This window comes from Carettochelys insculpta, chromosome 18, assembly GCF_033958435.1.
Source record: "Carettochelys insculpta isolate YL-2023 chromosome 18, ASM3395843v1, whole genome shotgun sequence".
Taxonomy (NCBI): domain Eukaryota; kingdom Metazoa; phylum Chordata; order Testudines; family Carettochelyidae; genus Carettochelys; species Carettochelys insculpta.
In genome coordinates, this window is record NC_134154.1 from 30,199,456 (window position 1) to 30,220,242 (window position 20,787).

The following is a 20,787-nucleotide window of genomic DNA, read 5'->3' on the forward strand; positions in this document are numbered from 1 at the left end:
TGATTTCCCTCACAGGACTGCCCTTTTATCGTGTGTATGACCTATGCCTTCCACACCCCTGACAAACTCTGCTTTATTCTGGACCTGATGAATGGTAAGATGGATTACTGAAAGAAATCACTGCAGGACCACAGCCTTACTTTGAAATTTAAACATCAAATTTTGGGGCGGGGGGTGGTGGTGGAGGAGAATGCATGAATATGAGTAATCTCATTGAAGTCAAAATGGTAGTTGATTATTCAAATTGCTCTAAAAATTATTTTGGGGGCAGTTCTCTGTCCTGTGTTATACAGAATGTTAGATTAGATCCTCATAGCCATCACTTCTGGCCTTGCAATCCAGGACTCTATGAAAATCTGTGGTTTGATCATGAACTGTTCTTTGCAAATATCCAACCTCTGGTAGTTGTGATTAATTAGATAAATCACCTTGTATTGTTTCTGTTCTCTGACTGGATGACATGCAAGTACTTCCAGCCTGAATATTTCCATGTGCAAGTAGAAACTTGAATTTTTCTGCAAACCCACGTAATTGATTTTGAAATTAATTGCAAGTGACACTTAATTCCTGGAATGTTCGCTGAGAGGAGCAAACATGGGTGATGTGAATTCAGCTTTACAATGAAGTGATATTTGCTGATTTTTGTTGACTATTTACTTGTCTTTAATTTCTTGGTGTATTGACACCACACGCACTCGTGAACGCATCTGGGGCAAGTGCCTAAGTGTGTGAATCCAAGCTCCCTCCTGCCACACGAGTCGACAGAACCTACACATTAGTACTCTTACTGTCCTACATAGCGCGGTATAAAAGAGCTCTCCGCCAGTCAAGATAATAGGACTTTATTCTTCTCCCTGTCGTGAATTACATGTCAGTTTTTCTAATTCTAGGGGGAGATTTGCACTACCACCTCTCCCAGCATGGGGTGTTTTCTGAGAAGGAGATGAGGTTTTATGCTACTGAAATCATCCTGGGGTTAGAACACATGCACAATCGATTTGTTGTATACAGAGACTTGAAGGTAACCATTTTATTGAAGCAGCCAGCTACGGGGTACTATGAATAACCAGGGAATGTAAGAGACTTACAGAAAACCTATTATGTGTCCAGAATCATCTCTGTCATTCTGGGAGAATGCTGATTACTTCTTTCAAAATTTGTTTTGATGTTTTTAATAACTATTTCATATTAATGATTATAATGTGTTATAAAAAAGAGTAGGTTTCTGTTAGGTAGGAGCCTTATGAGAATTTTTGAATAGATGGTAAAAGAAGGAAAATCACAAGAAGGCACATGGTTTGTAGACCAAGGTGTGGATACAAAATGTGTAGCTGCCCCCGATCTGCGAATGTGACGGAGCAGATATCCGCAGGTTTGCAGGGCTCTAATAGAATCATAGATAAGTAGGACTGGAAGGGACCTCGAGAGGCCATCGAGTCCAGCCCCCTGCCCTCATGGCAGGACCAAGCATTTTCTAGACCATCCCTGAAAGCCATCTATCTAACCTCTTCTTAAATAGCTCCAGTGATGGAGATTCTACCACCTCCCTTGGCAATTCGTTCCAGTGTTTGATCACCCTGACAGTTAGGAACTTTTTCCTAATGTCCAGCCTGAACCTCCCCTGCTGCAATTTCAGTCCATTGCCTCTTGTTCTATCCTCAGAGGCAAGGAAGAACAGGTTCCCTCCCTCTGCCTTAGGAGACCCTTTTAAATACCTGAAAACTGCTATCATGTCCCCCCTCAATCTTCTCTTTTCCAAACTAAACAAGCCCAATTCTTTCAGCCTTTCTTCATAGGTCATGTTCTCTAGACCTTTGATCATTCTCGTTGCTCTCCTCTGGACCCTCTCCAATTTCTCCACATCCTTCCTGAACTGTGGTGCCCAGAACTGGACACAATACTCCAGCTGAGGCCTAACCAGTGCAGAGTAGAGCGGGAGAATGACTTCTCGTGTCTTGTTCACAACACACCTGTTAATGCATCCCAGAATCATGTTTGCCTTTTTCGCAACAGCGTCACACTGTTGACTCATGTTTAGCTTGTGGTCCACTATAACCCCCAGATCCCTTTCTGCTGTACTCATTCCTAGGCAGTCCTTTCCCATTCTGTATGTGTGACACTGATTATTTCTTCCTAAGTGGAGCACTTTGCATTTGTCCTTATTAAACTTCATCCTGTTTGCCTCAGCCCATTTCTCCAGTTTATCCAGATCCTTTTGAATTATGACCCTATCCTCCAAAGAAGTTGCAACCCCTCCCAGCTTGGTATCATCTGCAAACTTAATAAGTGTACTTTCTATGTCAATATCTAAATCGTTAATGAAGATATTGAACAGAACCGGTCCTAAAACAGACCCCTGCGGAACCCCACTAGTTACACTTTTCCAGCTGGATTGAAAACCATTAATAACTACTCTCTGGGTATGGTTATCCAGCCAGTTGTTCACCCACCTTATAGTAGCCCCATCTAAGTTGTATTTGCGTAGTTTATTGATAAGTATATTATATGAGACCGTGTCAAATGCTTTACTGAAGTCTAGGTATACCACATGCACCGCTTCTCCCTTATCCACAAGGCTCGTTATTCTATCAAAGAAAGCTATTAGATTGGTTTGACATGATCTGTTTTTAACAAAGCCATGCTGGCTGTTCCCTAGCACGTTACCACCTTCCAAATGCTTGCAGATGATTTCTTTAATTACCTGCTCCATTATTTTTCCTGGCACAGAAGTTAAGCTGACTGGCTTGTAGTTTCCCGGGTTATTCTTGTTCCCCTTTTTATGAATGGGTACTATATTTGCCCTTTTCCAGTCTTCTGGAATCTCTCCTGTCTCCCACAATTTACCAAAAATGATTGCTAAAGGCTCAGATACCTCTTCTATCAGCTCCTTGAGGATTCTAGGATGCATTTCATCAGGCCCTGGTGATTTGCAGACATCTAATTTTTCTAAGTAAATTTTAATTTGTTCTTTTCTTATTTCAACTTCTAAGCCTACCCCTTTTTTACTAGCATTCGCTATGTCAGGCATTCCTTCAGATTTCTCAGTGAAGACCGAAACAAAGAAATCATTAAACATTTCTGCCATTTCCAAATTCCCTGTTACTGTTCCTCCCTCCTCACTGACCAATGGCCCCACCCTCTCCTTAGTCTTCCTCTTGTTACCAATGTATTTGTAAAAAGCCTTCTTGTTTCCCTTTATGCTTGTAGCTAGTTTGAGCTCATTTTGTGCCTTAGCCTTTCTAATCTTGCTCCTGCACGCTCGCGGTGTTTGCTTATATTCATCCTTTGTAATTTGTCCTAGTTTCCATTTCTTATAAGATTCCTTTTTTAGTTTGAGATCATGCAAGATCTCCTGGTTAAGCCAAGGCAGTCTTTTGCCATGTTTTCTATCTTTCCTACGCAGCGGGATAGCTTGCTTTTGGGCCTTTAATAATGTCCCTTTGAAAAACTGCCAACTCTCCTCAGCCGTTTTTCCCCTCAGTTTAGCTTCCCATGGGACCTTACCTACCAGCTGTCTGAGTTTACCAAAATCTGCCTTCCTGAAATCCATTATCTCTATTGTACTGTTTTCCCTTCTACCCTTCCTTAGAATTGTGAACTCTATGATTTTATGATCACTTTCACCCAAGCATCCTTCCACTTTCAAATTTTCAATAATTTCCTCCCTATTTGTTAAAATTAAATCTAGAACAGCTTCCCCTCTGGTAGCTTTTTCAACCTTTTGGAATAAAAAGTTGTCTGCAATGCAATCCAAGAATTTATTGGACAGTCTGTCCCCTGCTGTATTAGTTTCCCAACATATACCTGGATAGTTGAAGTCCCCCATCACCACCAAATACTGGGCCCTGGATGATTTTGTTAGCTGTTTAAAGAAAGCCTCATCCACCTCTTCTACCTGGCTAGGGGGCCTGTAGTAGACTCCTAGTAGGACCTCATCCTTGTTTTTTACTCCTCTGAGTCTAACCCAGAGACTTTCAACCCGTCCATCTCCTTCGTCCATCTCCACCTCTGTCCAAGTGTGCACACTTTTAATATACAAGGCAACACCTCCTCCCTTCTTTCCCTGTCTGTCCTTCCTAAGCAGGCTGTTGAATACCAACATTCCAATCATGAGTATTATCCCACCAAGTTTCTGTGATGCCAGTGATATCAGAGTTGTATTCATTTATTAGTACTTCCAATTCTTCTTGCTTAGTTCCCATACTTCTTGCATTTGTATGTAGGCATCTCAGACATTGATTTGGTCTTGCCTCCCAGTTTTGCCCTGGCCCTCTTTTTACTCTCCCAGTGTAGCCCATACTCCCTCCCATTTCAAATTCATCTCCCATGTAGTCATGCTGTCCACTTACCTGCAGGCTTTGCTCCCCTGCCCCTGTCGATCCTAGTTTAAATAGCTGTGATTATGTTTGTGGGTTAGAATGGAACCTAAAATAGCCTATTTACCAGCTGAGAAGCCACAGAGGAGCTGCACATTTAAGACTATTTGAGACTATTCATTTAAGCTTCTAGGCTCTCATCTGCACTGTTGAGAGAATGTTACTTTAAGGTTACGACTTGAGATTTAATTAGTAATTTAAAAAAGAAATAGGTTAGGCATTAGTGTCACGGAAAGTGGGGGTCACCACTCCCTGCACTCATCTGCAGTCAGATGTGACTCTGAGCCAGCAAGTAGAACAGAAGATTATTAGGAGACATGAACACAGCTTAGAACTGACTTGTCAGCACAGAAACCAGAAGCTGTCAGTACAATCCATCTTTGGGAGAGGGACCCATGCTGGTCTCTGAGTTGGGGCCCTATCCCTCCTTCCTCCCTCTCAAGTCAGCTGAGACTGCCCCACTCCCCAACTGCCCAGTTCAAATTCAGACCAGCCAGGAGAAAGGTGTCACCTGATTGCCTAGGTTACAAAGGCCATGGAAGGCCATTGCCTGTGTGTGAGAACTGATCACACGGAAATGCTCATCTCCAGCTATGCATTGGTGTTGTGCCTAGGTATACTGAGTTACCCACTGGCCAGTAGGAAACACATGCAACATCACAAGGGGAGTAAAATCCCTGCAAACACCACTTTGTCACAACTAGAAAGAACTTCCTCATTCAGAGATTTATTAATCTGTAGTGCAGGTTATCTTGTTGTGTCAGGGCATCTGATAATGTGGGGGGTAAAAGCTCAATATGGTGTATAAATAAGAGATTCCTGCCATATTAGCATTTCATGGATCAGATGGCGACCTTCTGTCCTTCCCGTTTGAAGATTTTTGTGTTTTACTTAATTCTTACTGTGAATCTTATTGCTTTTGACATGTTTTGCTGGCATTAGTAGCTGGCTGCCGAGAAAAGAAGTAGTCTTTTAAGAATGAACCCTTCTTACAGGCATAATGTATTTTCTTTCAAAATACCGGACACACAGAGAAGCGCCTTGTGTTTTGTGGTTGACTCTGTAACATGTACGTACATTCATTTTGGACTGGAATGTTCCAGTGTGTCCTGAGGCCTACAGGAATTCTCATAAAAAGGAAATGCAGTTGCTAAGTTCCCAACGGGGCTCTTGCCAACAGAACCTCACCTCTGCTGGTGAAGTGTAGGGACCAGGATAGGTAATACTTACTATCAAATTAGAATACTAGAAGGCTCCCCTGTGATTTACCCAGCTCTGGGCTGTGAGGTCTTCACTCACAAAACACTAGCAGGTTGTAGAGACCTGCTAGATCTGTGTTCAGACAAACAAAGTTGGAAAATTATTTTGTCTGCTTCCTGCTGCTAACTTTTTTCTGTGTAACCTCGCTAGACACTTTGTAGGCCTCCATCACTGTTGTGTCTGGACACTTGTTAGTTCCACCTGTTTGAAAGACTGTGTTTAAAGTTGCCAGTTGAGGAGTTACAGTGGACAAAAGAAATTCTAGAGAGAGAAGGTGGGAGAGGTAATTTTTTATTGGATCAGCCGTGGGTGAAAGTGACCAGCTTTTGCTGAGCTGAAGGATAGCCCTGTGTAAGCTCAAAATCTTTTTGTGCTCACCAGTGGAAGCTGTTCCAATAAAAGATGTTACCTCACCCACCTTTTCACTGTAATATACTTGGATAAACACAGCTACAACAACACTCCATAAAAGAGAGCCTTTTAGATGGAAAAGCTTTGTAGATGACTCCGTATCCACTGCAGCACGCACTGTTTAGCTGTGCTTTGCAGACACTTTCTTAATCAAGTGCTGTTACTGCTTCAGAAGACCACAGCTATGGAAATGATGCCATTTCATACCAGTATTACAACTGTTAAATACAATGAAAATTAATAGAGATGACTTAACACTCAGTACAATTTAGTTTGGTTTAAATGTTGGCTGTAAATTTTATTATTCAGATTAATAACTTAGGAAACTGATTTCCCTGGTTATCTGAGAATAAATCCTGTCCACTGTGTTCACCTTTCAGTTCATGATAATGACTATATTCCCTTCCTAGTTTGGGGAAACAATGAGAGAAGGAGGGAAGTGACGGAAGACTAATGGGGAGGAATAAGTCTTGAGGATGTCTCATTAAAGACGACAGGGCTGAAGGACATTCCGGGAGTGACACAAAGGGACCGAACGGGGTGACAAGACATACTGTACAGAGATTTCAAAAAGTAGGGTCCAGGAATAGAAGTAGCAGGACAAAGATGTAGACTTGGGCACTCTTGTTACGAGTCCAACAGAATGCGAAATCTACATCATGGGGTCAAGTTAGCATGAAGTCTGCAATGAGCCTCTCTCATGAGCTCACTTAGCACTGGGTTTGGGGATCAGCTCTCCTCTGATCTGGTGCTGCCTCGTTTGATTGCTTACATCATGGTGTCTCTGTCTGGGGCTAGGAGTCCCTTTTGAGGACTCAGCCATCTGGCCAGGGCACTACACTTACTCCCAAGGGCAGTCTGCTCTGACGAAAATTAAAAATCTGCCCTCTGCCCCCCTCCCCATCTGTGCACAATATTTTAAATTCCAGAACCCTCCTATAGTCCTGTCCCTCAGTGCCAGGTGCACCAGATGCGTGCAGACAGGCCCAGCGAGGCAGGACCCAAATGTAGAAGAATTCAGGCATAGGTGGAGAATGTTCTGTGTGGGGCAAATCTGCATTTGGGTGTCTCAGTGAGGGATCCAGGTGTGTGTTGGGGTGGAAATCAAGATGCACTGGGGCTTGTTTGGGGGTTCTGAGTGCAAATGGAACTCTGCTGGGGGTCTTGGAATAGGTGGTTGGGTCTTGGTATGGTGGGCATCTGAGTGCAGGTGGCTCCATTGAGGTGGTCCAGGTGCAGGGGGATAGGGCTTGTGGCTGGGGAGGAAATGAAGCTGGATGGGATGACAGCGTATATGAGGGGCTCTGGGTGCCTGGGGTTTCGGCAGATGGGAAAGCAACTCCCTGTACAGTGATCCCAGCTCCTGCAGCTGATGAGCAGTGGGTGCAGGAAGCATGGAGGTCAGGGGAATTTGCAGACCTTCCTATAACCAGGGGAGAAATCCCACAAACCCCTTTTTGCTGTGCAGGTGGAGAGGAAGTCCCATCCTCTCCGGCCCAGCTGGGACTGACTGCTGAGCCTGGTGCAGGGTAGAAACCATAAGCTGCATCTTCCCCAGTTCTGCCCTCAGCCCCACAGTGATTCACCTGTCTGTTAGCTGACTTGGGCACTGAAAAACGTACCGGGTGGGAGGACCGCAGGACTGCTCTTCTGCCTTCCCCATCAGAAGTAACTTTTCTTGGGGGAAGCAAAGAAGTCTGTGAGGGATGTAATTTCTGCTAGACACAGTGGTGCAGAATCTCTCTAGCAGTATATAGTTCACTCCTTTCTGGGAATCAGAGTATGATTGGACAAGCTGTCTACCTGTGGTCTCAGTTTTTGAAATCTGGGCTTCTTCCTGTGGCCAGTAGAGGAACCTGGACCTGCCCACCACTCCAGGCTCCGGTTTAGGCCCACTGTGCACAGTTCGTTCAAGTTCTGGCCTTTACTGTTTTCTTGTCCGCTTTCCTGCCTCTATTCTCTGTCTTCTGGCTTACCTCTTGGCTACCACTGGGTCCTCCTCCACTCCCCATGGCTCTCACCTCTCGGCTGCTTGCCGTGGTCTGCTGTCCAACTTAGAATCCCAGGGCTTAGTTTCCCCTCTATGGCCTCTTTCTACCTCATCATATCACCTCCACTCTAGCTGATGCTGCTGTGAGGAGCTCTGCAGTTCCTTTTCTGATCACCAACTTACTCTGTCTATATAAGCCTATCCCAGCTCTTCCTCTGGCTGAACTTTCTCCACCCTTAGGTGTTCTCAGTCCCTGGCTCTACCCCATATGCAGCAAATAAGGCTAATTGGTCTGTTTTACTTTCTTGCCTGGTGTAACCTTTGAGGTTTTCCTTCTCATTGCATTTTGGTACAGTATAAAGGCCAATCTAAACTCAAATATAATCAGATCTTGGTTGTACAAAACTGCTTGTTACTTGTTTTGTATGCAGTTAGTAAAAGCAGCAGTTGTCAGAGACTGGAGGGGCATGTAAGTCTGTTTTGCTGCTTGATGAATTTGTCCTGTTTATGAAAGGCTTATATTTTTCAGTTGCCAATAACACTTCTCTCTTTGTAAAACATTTTGCTAGTCTTTAAAGTGCTACTTGACTGCTTTCTCTCTTTGTGTGCTTCTAGCCTGCTAACATCCTGTTGGATGAGCATGGACATGTGAGAATATCAGACCTTGGTCTTGCTTGTGATTTTTCCAAAAAGAAACCACATGCTAGTGTGTAAGTGTTGCACATCGTATGTTTCACAGTCTACGTATATTTTGAAAGGCTTAGGAAAGAAGGCCTGAGAAAAATTATTTGGATGCTACAAACTAGGTGGAATGGATTAAAATGTGGAAAAAAACTATGGCTGAATATAGAGGTCAACTTCCTCATAATAAGCCCTGTTAGTGTGAGCAGCACTCTTGCCAGAGAATGGTGGAAGCCCTGTTGCTTTGGACACCAAAAGCTCTCAAAATGTTTTGTAGGGGCCATCCTGCATTAGCTGGGAAAGAGACTAGATAAACTGCTAGTTCTCCTACATCTCTAATTTCTGACATGCTGTGCAGTTGTAACAGCTGATGTGTAGGCATGGGCTGGAAGATGACCCATGATTTCATGATGATTCATTGTTCTGCGTAAATGAGGACCCTGCTTGATTTGAAGCACCAGATTGTTTTAATTATTCAAAGTGGTGGCCTTTAGGAAACCAAAATTTGAGGTTTATTGTGCTTTTACACATGTGCATCCATATTATTGCTAGAGTTTGGGCCAAATTTTGCTCTCGTTTGCACCTGCTGGCTTCAGTGGATTACAGGTGTGTAATTGAATTCTGCCTTCTTTTTTTGTGTCAGCAGTTACCATATCTTCTATGGCACTCTGTACTTGGAGCGTCAGATTCATCCCTAGAGTGATTTGATTGGATTTGCACAAAGCATGAATTAGGCCTGTGTATGTTTAAAGTGATTGGACATTCACTAAAGTCCAGGAAAAGATTACAGCTTGGGGATCAGCTCTCTTCTGCCTGATCTGGTCATTTTTTAAAGCATTGTAATGCCTCCTCCATGGCTTCCCAAAAAATGAAAATCCAAATAGGTATAAGTGTGGTCAAAGTGATTTCATTTTAAAATTATTTAGAAAGTCACCATGATCTAGACAGAGTTTCTTGTTGGGTTGGGGCTGGTTTTCATAAAATGTTAATTTTGTTTTGTAATTAAGATTCTGTAGCCTTTTCTCTCTGACACCTGCCTTGTCTCCCCCAGTGGTACCCATGGATACATGGCTCCAGAGGTGCTCCAGAAGGGAACAGCATATGATAGCAGTGCAGACTGGTTTTCTCTAGGCTGTATGCTTTTCAAACTTCTGAGAGGGTGAGTGAATTCTGTTGCCTTTTTAATATTGGCGCCTTTTATGTTCTGTCTAGAAAACTAGTAATCTGCAGTCTGACAATGGTTTCATGCTGTGTGTTCTGCACTTCCTCCTACTCACCCAAGCTCTGCACAAAAGAATAACAATAGGCTTCTTGGATTTCTAGGTTCCTTCTGCCTCACAGAATTTCTGCTTTTCATAGTGGCTACAGATATTGCGCTGTGGGAGAACAGGTCAGGATCTTATTTGTTCCTCAGACATATCCATTCAAAAGACTGACTTACCACATAGACCTACCTTTCCTCAGTAAAATATCATGTCTGTCATTTTGTGAGTGGTGGGGAAGGGGTGTTACTGCAATTAAAAAATACAACAAGGTTTAAAATTTATACTGTGTTAGCACCTGCTTTTGGGTTTCTGGAGCATCTTGTGTCCTGTGTGTTAACTTCTTTTTTGAAGAAGTGGGTTTTCCAAAAGGATTGTAAGAGGAGAGGATAGTGGTGTTATGGACTGGCTTGGAGAGCATTGCATGTATAGGTTGTAGGCAGTGTTGTAGAGGGACAAGGTAGGTGAGGTAATATCTTTTATTGAACCAGCTTTGTTGGTGAGAGAGACAAGCGTTTGAGTTTGCCAGACCTGAAGAAGAGCACTGTATTTCTGTAATGTGTAAGGCATGGCCTGGAAGAAGGTGCAAAGAACAGTGGGAGGAGCTGGTATCAAGTGGCCGAAGCAAATAAAGGGCTTAGATGAGGTAAGCAGAGAGGGACTGAGTTGTGTTGGGATTCAAATAGTTTAACAAAAAGCTTGAACTAGATGTGGTGAAGGAGGAACTGATGCTGGGCTTTGTGGGACTGAGTGGAAGTTACTTGTCAAATCAGTAGTCAGAGGAGATGATTTTAATGGCTGTGTTTGAATGGACCACAGGAAACAATACAGAAGCCGGAAAGGTGGCCGTTACAGTAATTAGGTCGTCACACCAATTTGTAGCTTGTGCAGGCCAAGTGTTTTGCAAGCACCAGGAACTCCCTGCATTTCTTCATTGTGTCTCATAAGCTCCTTGTTTGGCATCTTCCCACCTCCCTGGATCTGTGTGCTCCCTTCCTTCCCTCTCCTTCTGGTTGGTACCCTGTGTGCACCTCCTTCTCCCTGTGCCACAAGTCCTGTGTGTTGTCATCCCCCCTAATATCACGTTCCCCCATTCCCACCTTCGTGCTAGAAGCTGAGTGTATGACCTTGCATTAAGGAAGGGCCTTCTTGGGAAAGAATACGGGTACTAAAGGGTTTTTTTATTGTAGCAGCAAATGACATATCAAGAATGAGTGGCTGGAAGGTGAAACCAGACAGCTTCAAATTAAAAATAAGGCACAGATTTCCACAAGTGAGTGTCATCAGCCATTTGAGAAAGCTATCAAAGGAGTGGCACATTCTCCATCCTTGGACAGGTTCAAGTCAAGACATGCTACTACTCGAAGAAATTCTGCCTCCTGTATTGTGCAGGCAGGAAATCAAGATGATCTCATGTTGCATTCTGGCCTTAAAAGTCTGTTTATTCTATAGGTGCCATCAGGGAAGTCTTGGGATCAGTCTCTGCTTCTGCGAAGCTGCTTCTCTCAGAGGACAGGGCTTCTGTGTGTTTTGTTTAAAAGTCCACCCTCGAAGAATATCTGTGGGGCGCCTGCTTCACATTGCTAGGTGTCGGGGGGATGCACAAAAGAATGGTGGTCTGGCTGCCACTCCCTTTGCTACTCCTGGTGTCTGGGGAGTAGAGATGGGGAAGGGAAGAGGACAGATTTCCTGATCTTTCCCTTGAAGTATTAGGCACTTGATAAATAATTTCACCTTCTGGCCTGTTGGATGGATGTCTGCCTGGGAGTGGTGTCTGTAATGATGTGTTTACTATGTAAAAGAAGCCTCCTGTTAACTCTATTGTATTGCAGCTTCAGGTGTTATTGCCAAAGAAGGTGAGCAATACAGTGAACAGTGCTGGTCCTTGTGGGTATTCCCACATGTGCTCTGGGTACGTGGAACTGGAAACTTTCCAATCAGCAAGTGTTTGTTTAAACATGACATGCTCATTCTTACAACTGAAGCAGTCTGTTTTGAGATGGTCAGGGTCCATTAGTAGTAGTTCAAGAATATTGTTTGTAAGTTAGATTTTTCCTTTTGTCTTGTCCAATTGGATGGACGTGTTAGTGGTAATAACTAACAATAAGGTGTAACATAGCTCTTGTGTCCAGGGAGCTCAGAGCATTTTACAAAGCAAGGTGAACATCTAGCTTTTAATATCAGTACAAGGCCCACCCATGTTAGCAGTTCATTGTTCACAACAAAAGGACTTCATTTACTGTAAGTATATAGAATTAAAAAGTTGTGTAGATGTTACCGTATAGGAGACGTTCTGCAGCCAATCCCACTGATTTTTTGTCAAAGCTGCCTTGTTGCTTTATCTGAGGCCACATTTAATCCTTCAAATTCTAGTCACCACCCCGACCTGGCTGAGTGTCACAGAAGCGTAACATAGTGATCCCTCTGTGAAATTCTTGGTGCAGAAATTTCTTCAGGATAATGAGCAAAACGACTAAGCAGGCCAGTAGGAGCTTTCATATAACACTGTGATGGACTGTTAGTGGTATCATTAAACACAGAGCTCATTGCCATTTTTAATAGACTAATGTGAAAATATGTATTTTGTTTATAGAAAAGTAACTTTCTCCCTAGATTTGGAGACAGGAAATATATCTCAATATTAAACAACCCACCCAGCCCTTGATTAAATAATTCTTCAAGTTGATGCTTACCATTACTGTAGAAAATCTATAAAATGTAGAAAAGAGGAGACTAAGAGGGGCAGGGGTGCGGGGTGGATATGGCAGAGGTCTATAAAATCATGACAGGTATTGAGAAAGTCAAGAAGGAAGAAGTATCAGAGGAGTAACCGAATTAGTCTGTATCTTCAAAAACAGCAAGAAATCATGTGGCACCTTGTAGACTAACAGATATTTTGGAGCATAAGATTTCGTGGGTGAAGACCTGCTGATGCATCTGACCAAGAGGGTCTTCGCCCACAAAAGCTTATGCTCCAAAATATCTGTTAGTCTACAAGGTGCCACACGATTTCTTGTTGTTTTCAATAAGGAAAAGTTATTTACCTGTTCCCGTAACAGAAGAACTAGGGAGTCACCAAATAAAATTAATAGGTAGCAGGCTTAAAACAAGCAAAAGGAAGATTTTCTTCACACAGTGCAATCAGCCTGTGGAACTCCTTGCCAGAGGATGTTTTGAAGACCAGGACTTATTCAGGGTTCAAAAAAGAGCTAGATAAATTCATGGAGGCTAGGTCCATCAATCCTTATTAGCTAGAATTGGTAGGAATACTGTCCCTGGTCTCTGTTTATGAGAGTTTAGAAATGGATGGCAGGAGAGGTATCACTTATAGATTACCTGTTCCGCTCACTTCATCTGGGGCATCTGGCATTAATTGCAGTGGGAAGACAGGATACTGGGCTAGATGGACCTTTGGTCTGACCCATTGTGGCTGTTCTTATGTTCCTATAATATCTCAAGGACTGTTATGGATTATCACTTTCAAAGTTCATAGAACATCTGAAATATAGGTGCATAAAACAGTCCATTCAGGCAAATCAGTCCTGTCCTTAAGTATCCTCATTTGCTAGAAATACTCTTATACCAAGTCCAAATTTTGTGCATTTAATGTAGGGGCTCTACATACTCTCAGACTGTCAGTCATCCACTACAGACTGTCCATGGACTGCTTTCCATTTCACTCGTAGATTCTAATCTCTTGCTACTTGCTTTCCATATATAATGGAGTCAGCAGCTCCATAGAATTCATTGGGTTTTCATTTGTAGGTGGCCTTTTTTTAAAAATGTAAAACTTTTGGTTGCTTCTGAGTTGTTTATTTTATGGGAGATTTGCTTCACTACTTGATCCGTAAGGACTGGAATGATTACTCAAAGTACATTCATTTGTAAGCTAACCCACTGCATGCATTCTTATGAAGTAACAGTATTAGGTTTTCCTATTTTGTAACCATGGTGAAATTTGTGTGAGTCAGTGAAAGCTTAAAAGATCTGTTTTTTTCTAAAGCTGATTGTAAAGTCTGTTATGGAAGTTAAAGCAATACCAAACCTACAGGAAGAAATTTACATTTGCAAAGCACTGCAGGTTTTCACAGAAAATGTAGTCTCATCAAAACAAACTCAGACATTACTGGGTGTTTCCCACCCGCAGTGTTGACTTCTGTGCAGTATTTCACCAGTCTAGTTTTCACTGAAAATGATAAAAGTTTCACTGCTTGTTTTATTGTTCAACAGGATGGGATTGATGAGTTTGAACAATGTGACTGACAGGATGCTACACTCTTTTTCTGGGGTTGCCACAGCTGAAATAAGAGGATATGTTATGGCTTTACATTTATTAGTGCATTTTTTTTTTATTTCTACAGCCACAGTCCTTTCAGACAGCACAAAACCAAAGATAAGCATGAGATCGACCGGATGACACTCACCGTGGTAAGGATTCTAGTGGTCATTTGATTTATGTTTTTCACGTTAATTACATGTCCTTCAAGAAATTCCGTACATCACTTCCTTTTGAGAAATACCTTTATTTCAAATGCATACATGGAGGAACTCGCTGCCAAACTCTTCCAAGGGTGAATTATCTGTAAATGCCATGGTGTCAGACTGATTAGTTCCAAGAATTCATGTCATAATTCCTTTTTCATCTTTCAGAATGTGGAGTTACCAGATTCTTTTTCTCCTGAACTAAAGTCCCTTTTGGAAGGGCTTCTGCAACGTGATGTTAGCAAGAGGCTTGGCTGTCAGGGCAACAGGTAGGCTGTAGCTTCTCTCTTAACCAAAGCTTGTGAAGATCTTATTAATCCTGGAAAGAGAAAGCATTAAAGTGCTATGAAGTGTGTATTCAACTTGCTTTGATTATTGGAAGGTTGAGAAATCTCTCTTTTTTGAGGAAGCCTTAGCTAGGAATTATTTCTAACTTTTTTCTTGGCATGTTTGTTTTGTTTGTATTTAAATTCTTCTTTTTTTTTCTATCCGTGTTGCATATTTTGCTTCTTCATATGCTTGCTCATACCTGGTCAAATGAGGTGTGCATGTGGGCTGCATGCTCAGCTGTCAGAAAGTTTTACCCTGCCTGCTCTCCGTGGGGTTGGCTGTAGAGCCCCCTGAAGTGGTGCTGATGATGCACCCTATATATGACCTTTGTGTCCCCACTGCCACCCCCCCGCCCCAGATTCTTCTTCCCACCAGCTGGAACTGTGGCTGAGTGCTTTGTTGCTATGCCACAAGTCCTTCTCTTTGTTGTGCTCATAGTGTAAGTAGTTCTTTTCAGCTGTTTTAGAAGTTGGTGGGTGGAGAAGGGGGTACCCCCCCTTGCCTCCTTTGGGGATTGGTACATACCAAAGCCCCAGAGCTTCAAGACTTATTGCTCATCTTCGAAGTCTATGCCAACAAACATCTCCCACAACTTACATCTGCCTTGTTCGAGGGAAGCCCACCAGCCTGACGAGTCAGATCTGCAGATCGTTTAAGCCTTGGACCTGCGAGGAGCGCGACTTTCATCTCAAACAACTTCTTATGAGATCCGCACTTCAGCATCAGAAACAGGAGCCTGCACTGGGCTCTTGGAGTGCAGGGCGCCATCCTTGATGCCAGGCCTGGTGCAGAAAGACTCTTCTTGACACCCACAGTCTTTGAAGCCTCCAGCTTGGCACTGCTCCCATTCTTTGTCATGGCCTCCCAAGCCAACCAAGCCAGCAGCACCAGCTAAGATGCCTCTTTTCCAGGTGATGTCTCTGTCAGTGCGTCGTAATGCTCTTCAGGCTCAAGATGCTGATTGCCTGTCTTCGTACGTGCTGAGCCCTATGCTTTTGGACTCTCCAAGGGTGGAATCAGTGCTGGTCAGGCCATCGTCAATGCCAGATACGTTCCAGGCGGTGTGTGGTCTCATTGTGATGATGCAGTCCTCACCATGGACCAAGGCTTCTGCCCCTTGGTATCTCTCCAGGGACAAGCTTGCCATGATGGGACTTCCTGATCCCTCTTTGGCATCTGCACCACTCAGAGTCCTGGCATGGCCATTCCCAGCACTGCCAGTCTGACACGGGGAACCACTGGCATTTATGGCACCACTCCCTATCCTGTTCCACTTGGGGGCCTCTATGGCAGGGATCTGTGCCTTGGCACCTAGATTATTGGCGTGCTCTGTCCACTTCATCATAGGTCAGCACTGTGCCACTTGTAGGTACCAGATGTCCTGGCACCATTCCAGTTCAGGTTCATCCGCCCAATGCACCTGTCGTGGGGATGTGAAGTCTTGTCCCTGCCCTTCAGAATGCTCAGGTACTTCTCGGAGCTCATCCTGGCACAAATTCTGTTCTGTATGGCAGATCTGGTCTCCACATTGGTCCTGATTTCTTTGCTGGTCTTGATCCTCCCATTGGTACACTGTGCACGGCCCTGGTTGGGATAGCATGGGCATGGTCATCATGGTGCCCTGATGCATCTGTAATGCTCTTTGCTGGTGGCTAAAGCCCGTCCCCTTTCGTGCCCTGCAACCCACCATGTCTCTGGTAACAGACAAGGGAGCTCACCTGGGGCAGCTTGCCACTTGGGCAATGTGGTCAGTGGATGAGCTGTCTCTTCACATCAACTTGTGCAAGCTCTGAGCAGTTCACCTTGCTTGCCTGGCCTTCCTGCCTCACCTTCGTGACTGCTGTGTTGTGGTCCTGACAGACAATACGACAGCCATGTAGTACATCAATCGTCAGGGCAGCGATCGTCTCCACTCTGCGTGGAGGCTCTCTATCTGTGGGAACTGCACATAGCCCACTATGTCCACCCTGGAGGCCTCTTATCTCCCATGGGTCCGGAACCATTGGGTGGACTGCTCCAGTTACGAGCGGTCACCTCGTGCAGCTGTCCTCCATTCTGTCTTTTGCAAGTGGGGCTTTTCCCGACTGGACCTTTTGGCAACCCAAGACAACCGCAAGTGCTGCAGTTTTGCTCTTTCTGGGGCCTTACTCTGGGCTCTTTAGCAGATGTACTCCTGATCCCATGGTCCTTGGGTCTGTTGTGTACCTTTCCCCCATTCCTTTTCATCTACGTAGTACTCCTCAGGGACCGGGGGAATGTTATCCTGATAGCCCTGGCTTGGGTCCATTGGCATTAGTACCCCACTTTGATAGAGCTCTCAGTGTTTCCTCCTATCCTGCTGCTTTTACTCCCAGACCTTATCAGGCAGGACCACAGTTGTTTTCTCTGCCTAGGCCTTTTCTGCCTTCACCTCACAGCAAGGTGACTTCGTGGTTGAATCCTGTTGAGCAAGCATGCTTGTGACAGGTGTGTCAAGTTTACCTCAGCAGCCGGAAGCCATCCACAAGATGGACGTACCTGGCCAAGTGGAAATACTTGCCTTGCTGGTGTCTTCAGCTTGGTCTTGTGCCTCTGTTGACCTCTGTCCTTTAGGTGTTGGAGTACCTTGTTTTGATGAAGCAGGGTCTGGCCTCTTCCTAGCTGAAGTTCCATTTGGTGGCCATCTCATCTTTCCATCTTGGAGAAGTTGGTTGTTCTCTTTTCACAAACCCCTTGATTGGGCAGTTTCTCAAGGGTATGGATTGTATTCACCCAGCAGCCTGCTACCTAGTTTCAGCTTGGGACCTTAGTCTGGTCCACAGTGTGCTCATGGGTCCCTCCTTCGAACCCCTGGGCATGTTCCCTTCTTTACTTTTCCTAGAAAGTGGCCTTCCTGGTGGCTATCACTGCTGGTAAGAGGGTGTCTCAGATCCGTGCTCTCTAGTCGAACACAATATTCCACAGGAATCAGGTCCAACTTTGCCCTCACCCAGCTTGCCTTCTAAAATTGGTTTCCAGCTTTCATACTGGCCAGGACATTTTCTTTCCTGTGTTCTAGCCTAAACCTCCCAGCTAGAGCAAAGGCAACCCTCTGGAGGTGAGATAGGTACTTGCCTTCTACATTGATAGGACCAAGTCCTGGATTATGTTCCTTGCCAGGAAGTTTGTCATGTTACGACTGGGTCCTTAGAACACACTTTCACATCACACGAAGTCATTGTGCAACAGTCCGAAAGGGCCACAGCTTTCAGGACTGCTCTTCTCAAGTCAGTCACACATTGGACTCTAACCTCTCCTCCTGGGTAAGGCTTGTGAACCACCTAACGAATAGGTATGAGCAAGCATTTGAAGAAGAAAAAGTGGTTTTTCACCTTTGTAACTGTTGTTCTTTAAGATGCGTTGCTCATATCTATTCATTACCCTCCCTACTTCCTCATTGTTGGAATAGCTGGCAAGGAGGAACTAAGAGGCAGTCAGGTCATCAGGGTCCTATACAGGGCACTGCACTGGTGCCACTTCAGGGCGCTCCACAACTTGTCTGAAAGCATTGGTGTAGATAGAAGAGTTTTTCCCTCAGTGGGATTCAGAAAAATGACTTGAATAGCCTCTGCATTATTTTGCATTATGCTAATTTTTTTTCCAGTGCACAGGAAGTAAAAGAGCACCATTTTTTCAAAGGAATCGACTGGCAGCAAGTCTACTTACAAAAGGTATACACAAAAAAAGGCAACCTAACCTCTTGCTGTAAAGCAATAATATTTAAGCAGGGTGGGTAACCATTAGAAATGTAAGTCCTTATTCTCTCTTCCCTGTCAATTACATATGTGCATAGTAAGTGTAAAGTGGATGCTAAGTTGCATGTGAGTGAAGAATTCTGATCTGTAGCATTGTGGACAAGTGTGGATTCAGGTGATTGTACAACACGCCAGGCAAGGGAAGACTCCAGTCCTCCATTCTTTCATACGGTTCTTCTGTATGATTATATATAAATAATAACAGGAACAAAGCTCTTTCCAGTGCCTGAGGAAGACCTTTCAGTAAAGCAAAATCTCGTTCCATATAATGCATTGTTGTTTATTCAGTAGGAATATCTTGCACTTTGTTTTGCAGAGAGGTAAAGGGCATGTATAAATGTAGACTGGATTGCAATTATGATAATTGTTTGGGTGCATAAATTCCCTGCCTTTGATTTCCAGTATCCCCCACCTCTGATTCCTCCCCGGGGAGAAGTAAATGCAGCAGATGCTTTTGATATTGGCTCCTTTGATGAAGAGGACACTAAAGGCATTAAGGTACATATGGGATGTGTTCCCTTTAGCTGCTGTCGTCTTTATACTTTTAGATGAATGCTTATGAATGATGCTTTCAGGCTGCTGTTACGTACAGGTCCCAGTCATGTGCATGTGGCAGACAGTTTTGTTTAATTCAGTTGGATTATCACCGTTTAAATTTATGCACGTGCAGATGTGGTTGCAGGTTGGGCCCATAATGATAACTAGTAGTACAGTGCATAGAGGGGTGTCTTTCTCAGATTCGTATGCCTTGTGGGTGTTTAAAGTTCTAGTTTGGCTAAACTTGGGTGTACTGATCCACCAGATCTATGCTGGGGTGGGGTGGGGTTGGGTCAGCATGGGAGGGAAAGTGCAGGAGTGGGCTGAGGACAGTGGTGTATTGGTCAAGAGGAGGGTGAGGGGCCTGGGTGGGGATTCCAGCCAATCAGAATTAGCGCCTGGGGGAGACGGGAGGAAGGCCCCCCCAGGGAGCTGGGAGCTGCCGTTCCTCCAGCTGGGGGGAGGGGCGCGGAAGTGAGTGCATCAGATGCAGGTGGCCACAGCAGTGCTGCTGCTTCCTGTCCTCGGCAGGCAGCGCCCGTGGGCTGGATTCAGACTGCAAGGCTCAGGGCTCCCCACCTGCTGTGGTCTTGGGGGTACCCCACTCCTGATATGTGCCGTACTCCAGCATTTCAGTAACCCCTCCATGGTACCCCAGCCATGCCAGCCCCCCAAGGGGTCCCGTTCTTCCTTACGAGTAGCCTAAGGGTTTCAATACCTCTGAGCCTCAGCCTGTGGGCTCCAGCACTCCTGCAGGGACAGAAGTCTGATTACTCCATGAACGCTGCCCAGCCAATTCAAGCAAGTCTGTGCTAGAAAACTAAGTTGAGGTAGAATCGCTGCAGTAATGTTTAAATGTACTGTATTTTATAAATTACTTGTTGTTTGTGGTGTTATTGCAGGTATAATGAAGATATAATTACAGGTAGTGAGTCAGGAGAGAGAGAAATTATTCCAAACTCCCTAAACAGAAATATGTTAACTACCCACATTGACTAAAAAGGAGAAGCAATCTGTCAGAGTGATGGGCTGCAATTTCCAGCATAAGACACTGGTATAAGACAGTTTTGAAAGGTTCAGAAAGGAATACAAAGAGCAGAAAATGTTCTTTTTGTTAGAAAACACCAACAGCATGCCTGAGCTAACAGTAGGGTAATAAGCCTCTGATTTCTTGAAGCACAGCAATACCTGACTGATAATCCTAAACACCATTTTCTGGGGAGAAATTAGGTTAAATTGTATTCTTTAGCTATGGTATGGAGCTTAAATTCTCAGCAAGACAAATACTTGTAACTCGTGTTGTTGACGTACTGCACTTTATTTTTGTACTGGTGTTAGCCGATGGTCAAGGATGTTTGGTGAGGTGCCAGCTATGCCCGTTTTATACCATCCGTGACTTTAACTGCTAGAGCTCAGAGCCCCTTCGCAGTGGGCAGTCAAGACTGACTGACAGGTGCCCCAATGGCAGCACTAAGAGCCTTTCCACACCCGTGACTTTAACTGCTAGAGCTCAGAGCCCCTTCGCAGCGGGCAGTCAGGATTGACTGACAGGCGCCCCAAGAGTTTGCCCCGTGGAGGCGGCACAACTCAACGCTAGGCTCTTAGTACTCTCACCTAATGGCCAGGCTTTATAGCCAAAACGGCTGAGGTTCTTTAATTGTGTTGGCTGCTTTACAGTAAACCAG

At 44.4% G+C, this 20,787-nt stretch overlaps 1 protein-coding gene across 2 annotated transcripts in view; it reads left to right on the plus strand.

Annotated features, from left to right (window-relative positions):
• Nucleotides 1–20,787, plus strand: part of GRK3 (G protein-coupled receptor kinase 3) — a 138,067-nt gene that overhangs the window by 94,256 nt on the left and 23,024 nt on the right. For both annotated transcript variants that reach the window (XM_075013027.1, XM_075013028.1), the window contains 8 exons: nucleotides 16–94; nucleotides 891–1,021; nucleotides 8,653–8,747; nucleotides 9,770–9,877; nucleotides 14,342–14,408; nucleotides 14,631–14,731; nucleotides 18,415–18,481; nucleotides 18,968–19,063. In XM_075013027.1, coding sequence (XP_074869128.1) covers nucleotides 16–94; nucleotides 891–1,021; nucleotides 8,653–8,747; nucleotides 9,770–9,877; nucleotides 14,342–14,408; nucleotides 14,631–14,731; nucleotides 18,415–18,481; nucleotides 18,968–19,063 — 744 coding nt within the window. The remainder of the gene's footprint in view (nucleotides 1–15; nucleotides 95–890; nucleotides 1,022–8,652; nucleotides 8,748–9,769; nucleotides 9,878–14,341; nucleotides 14,409–14,630; nucleotides 14,732–18,414; nucleotides 18,482–18,967; nucleotides 19,064–20,787) is intronic.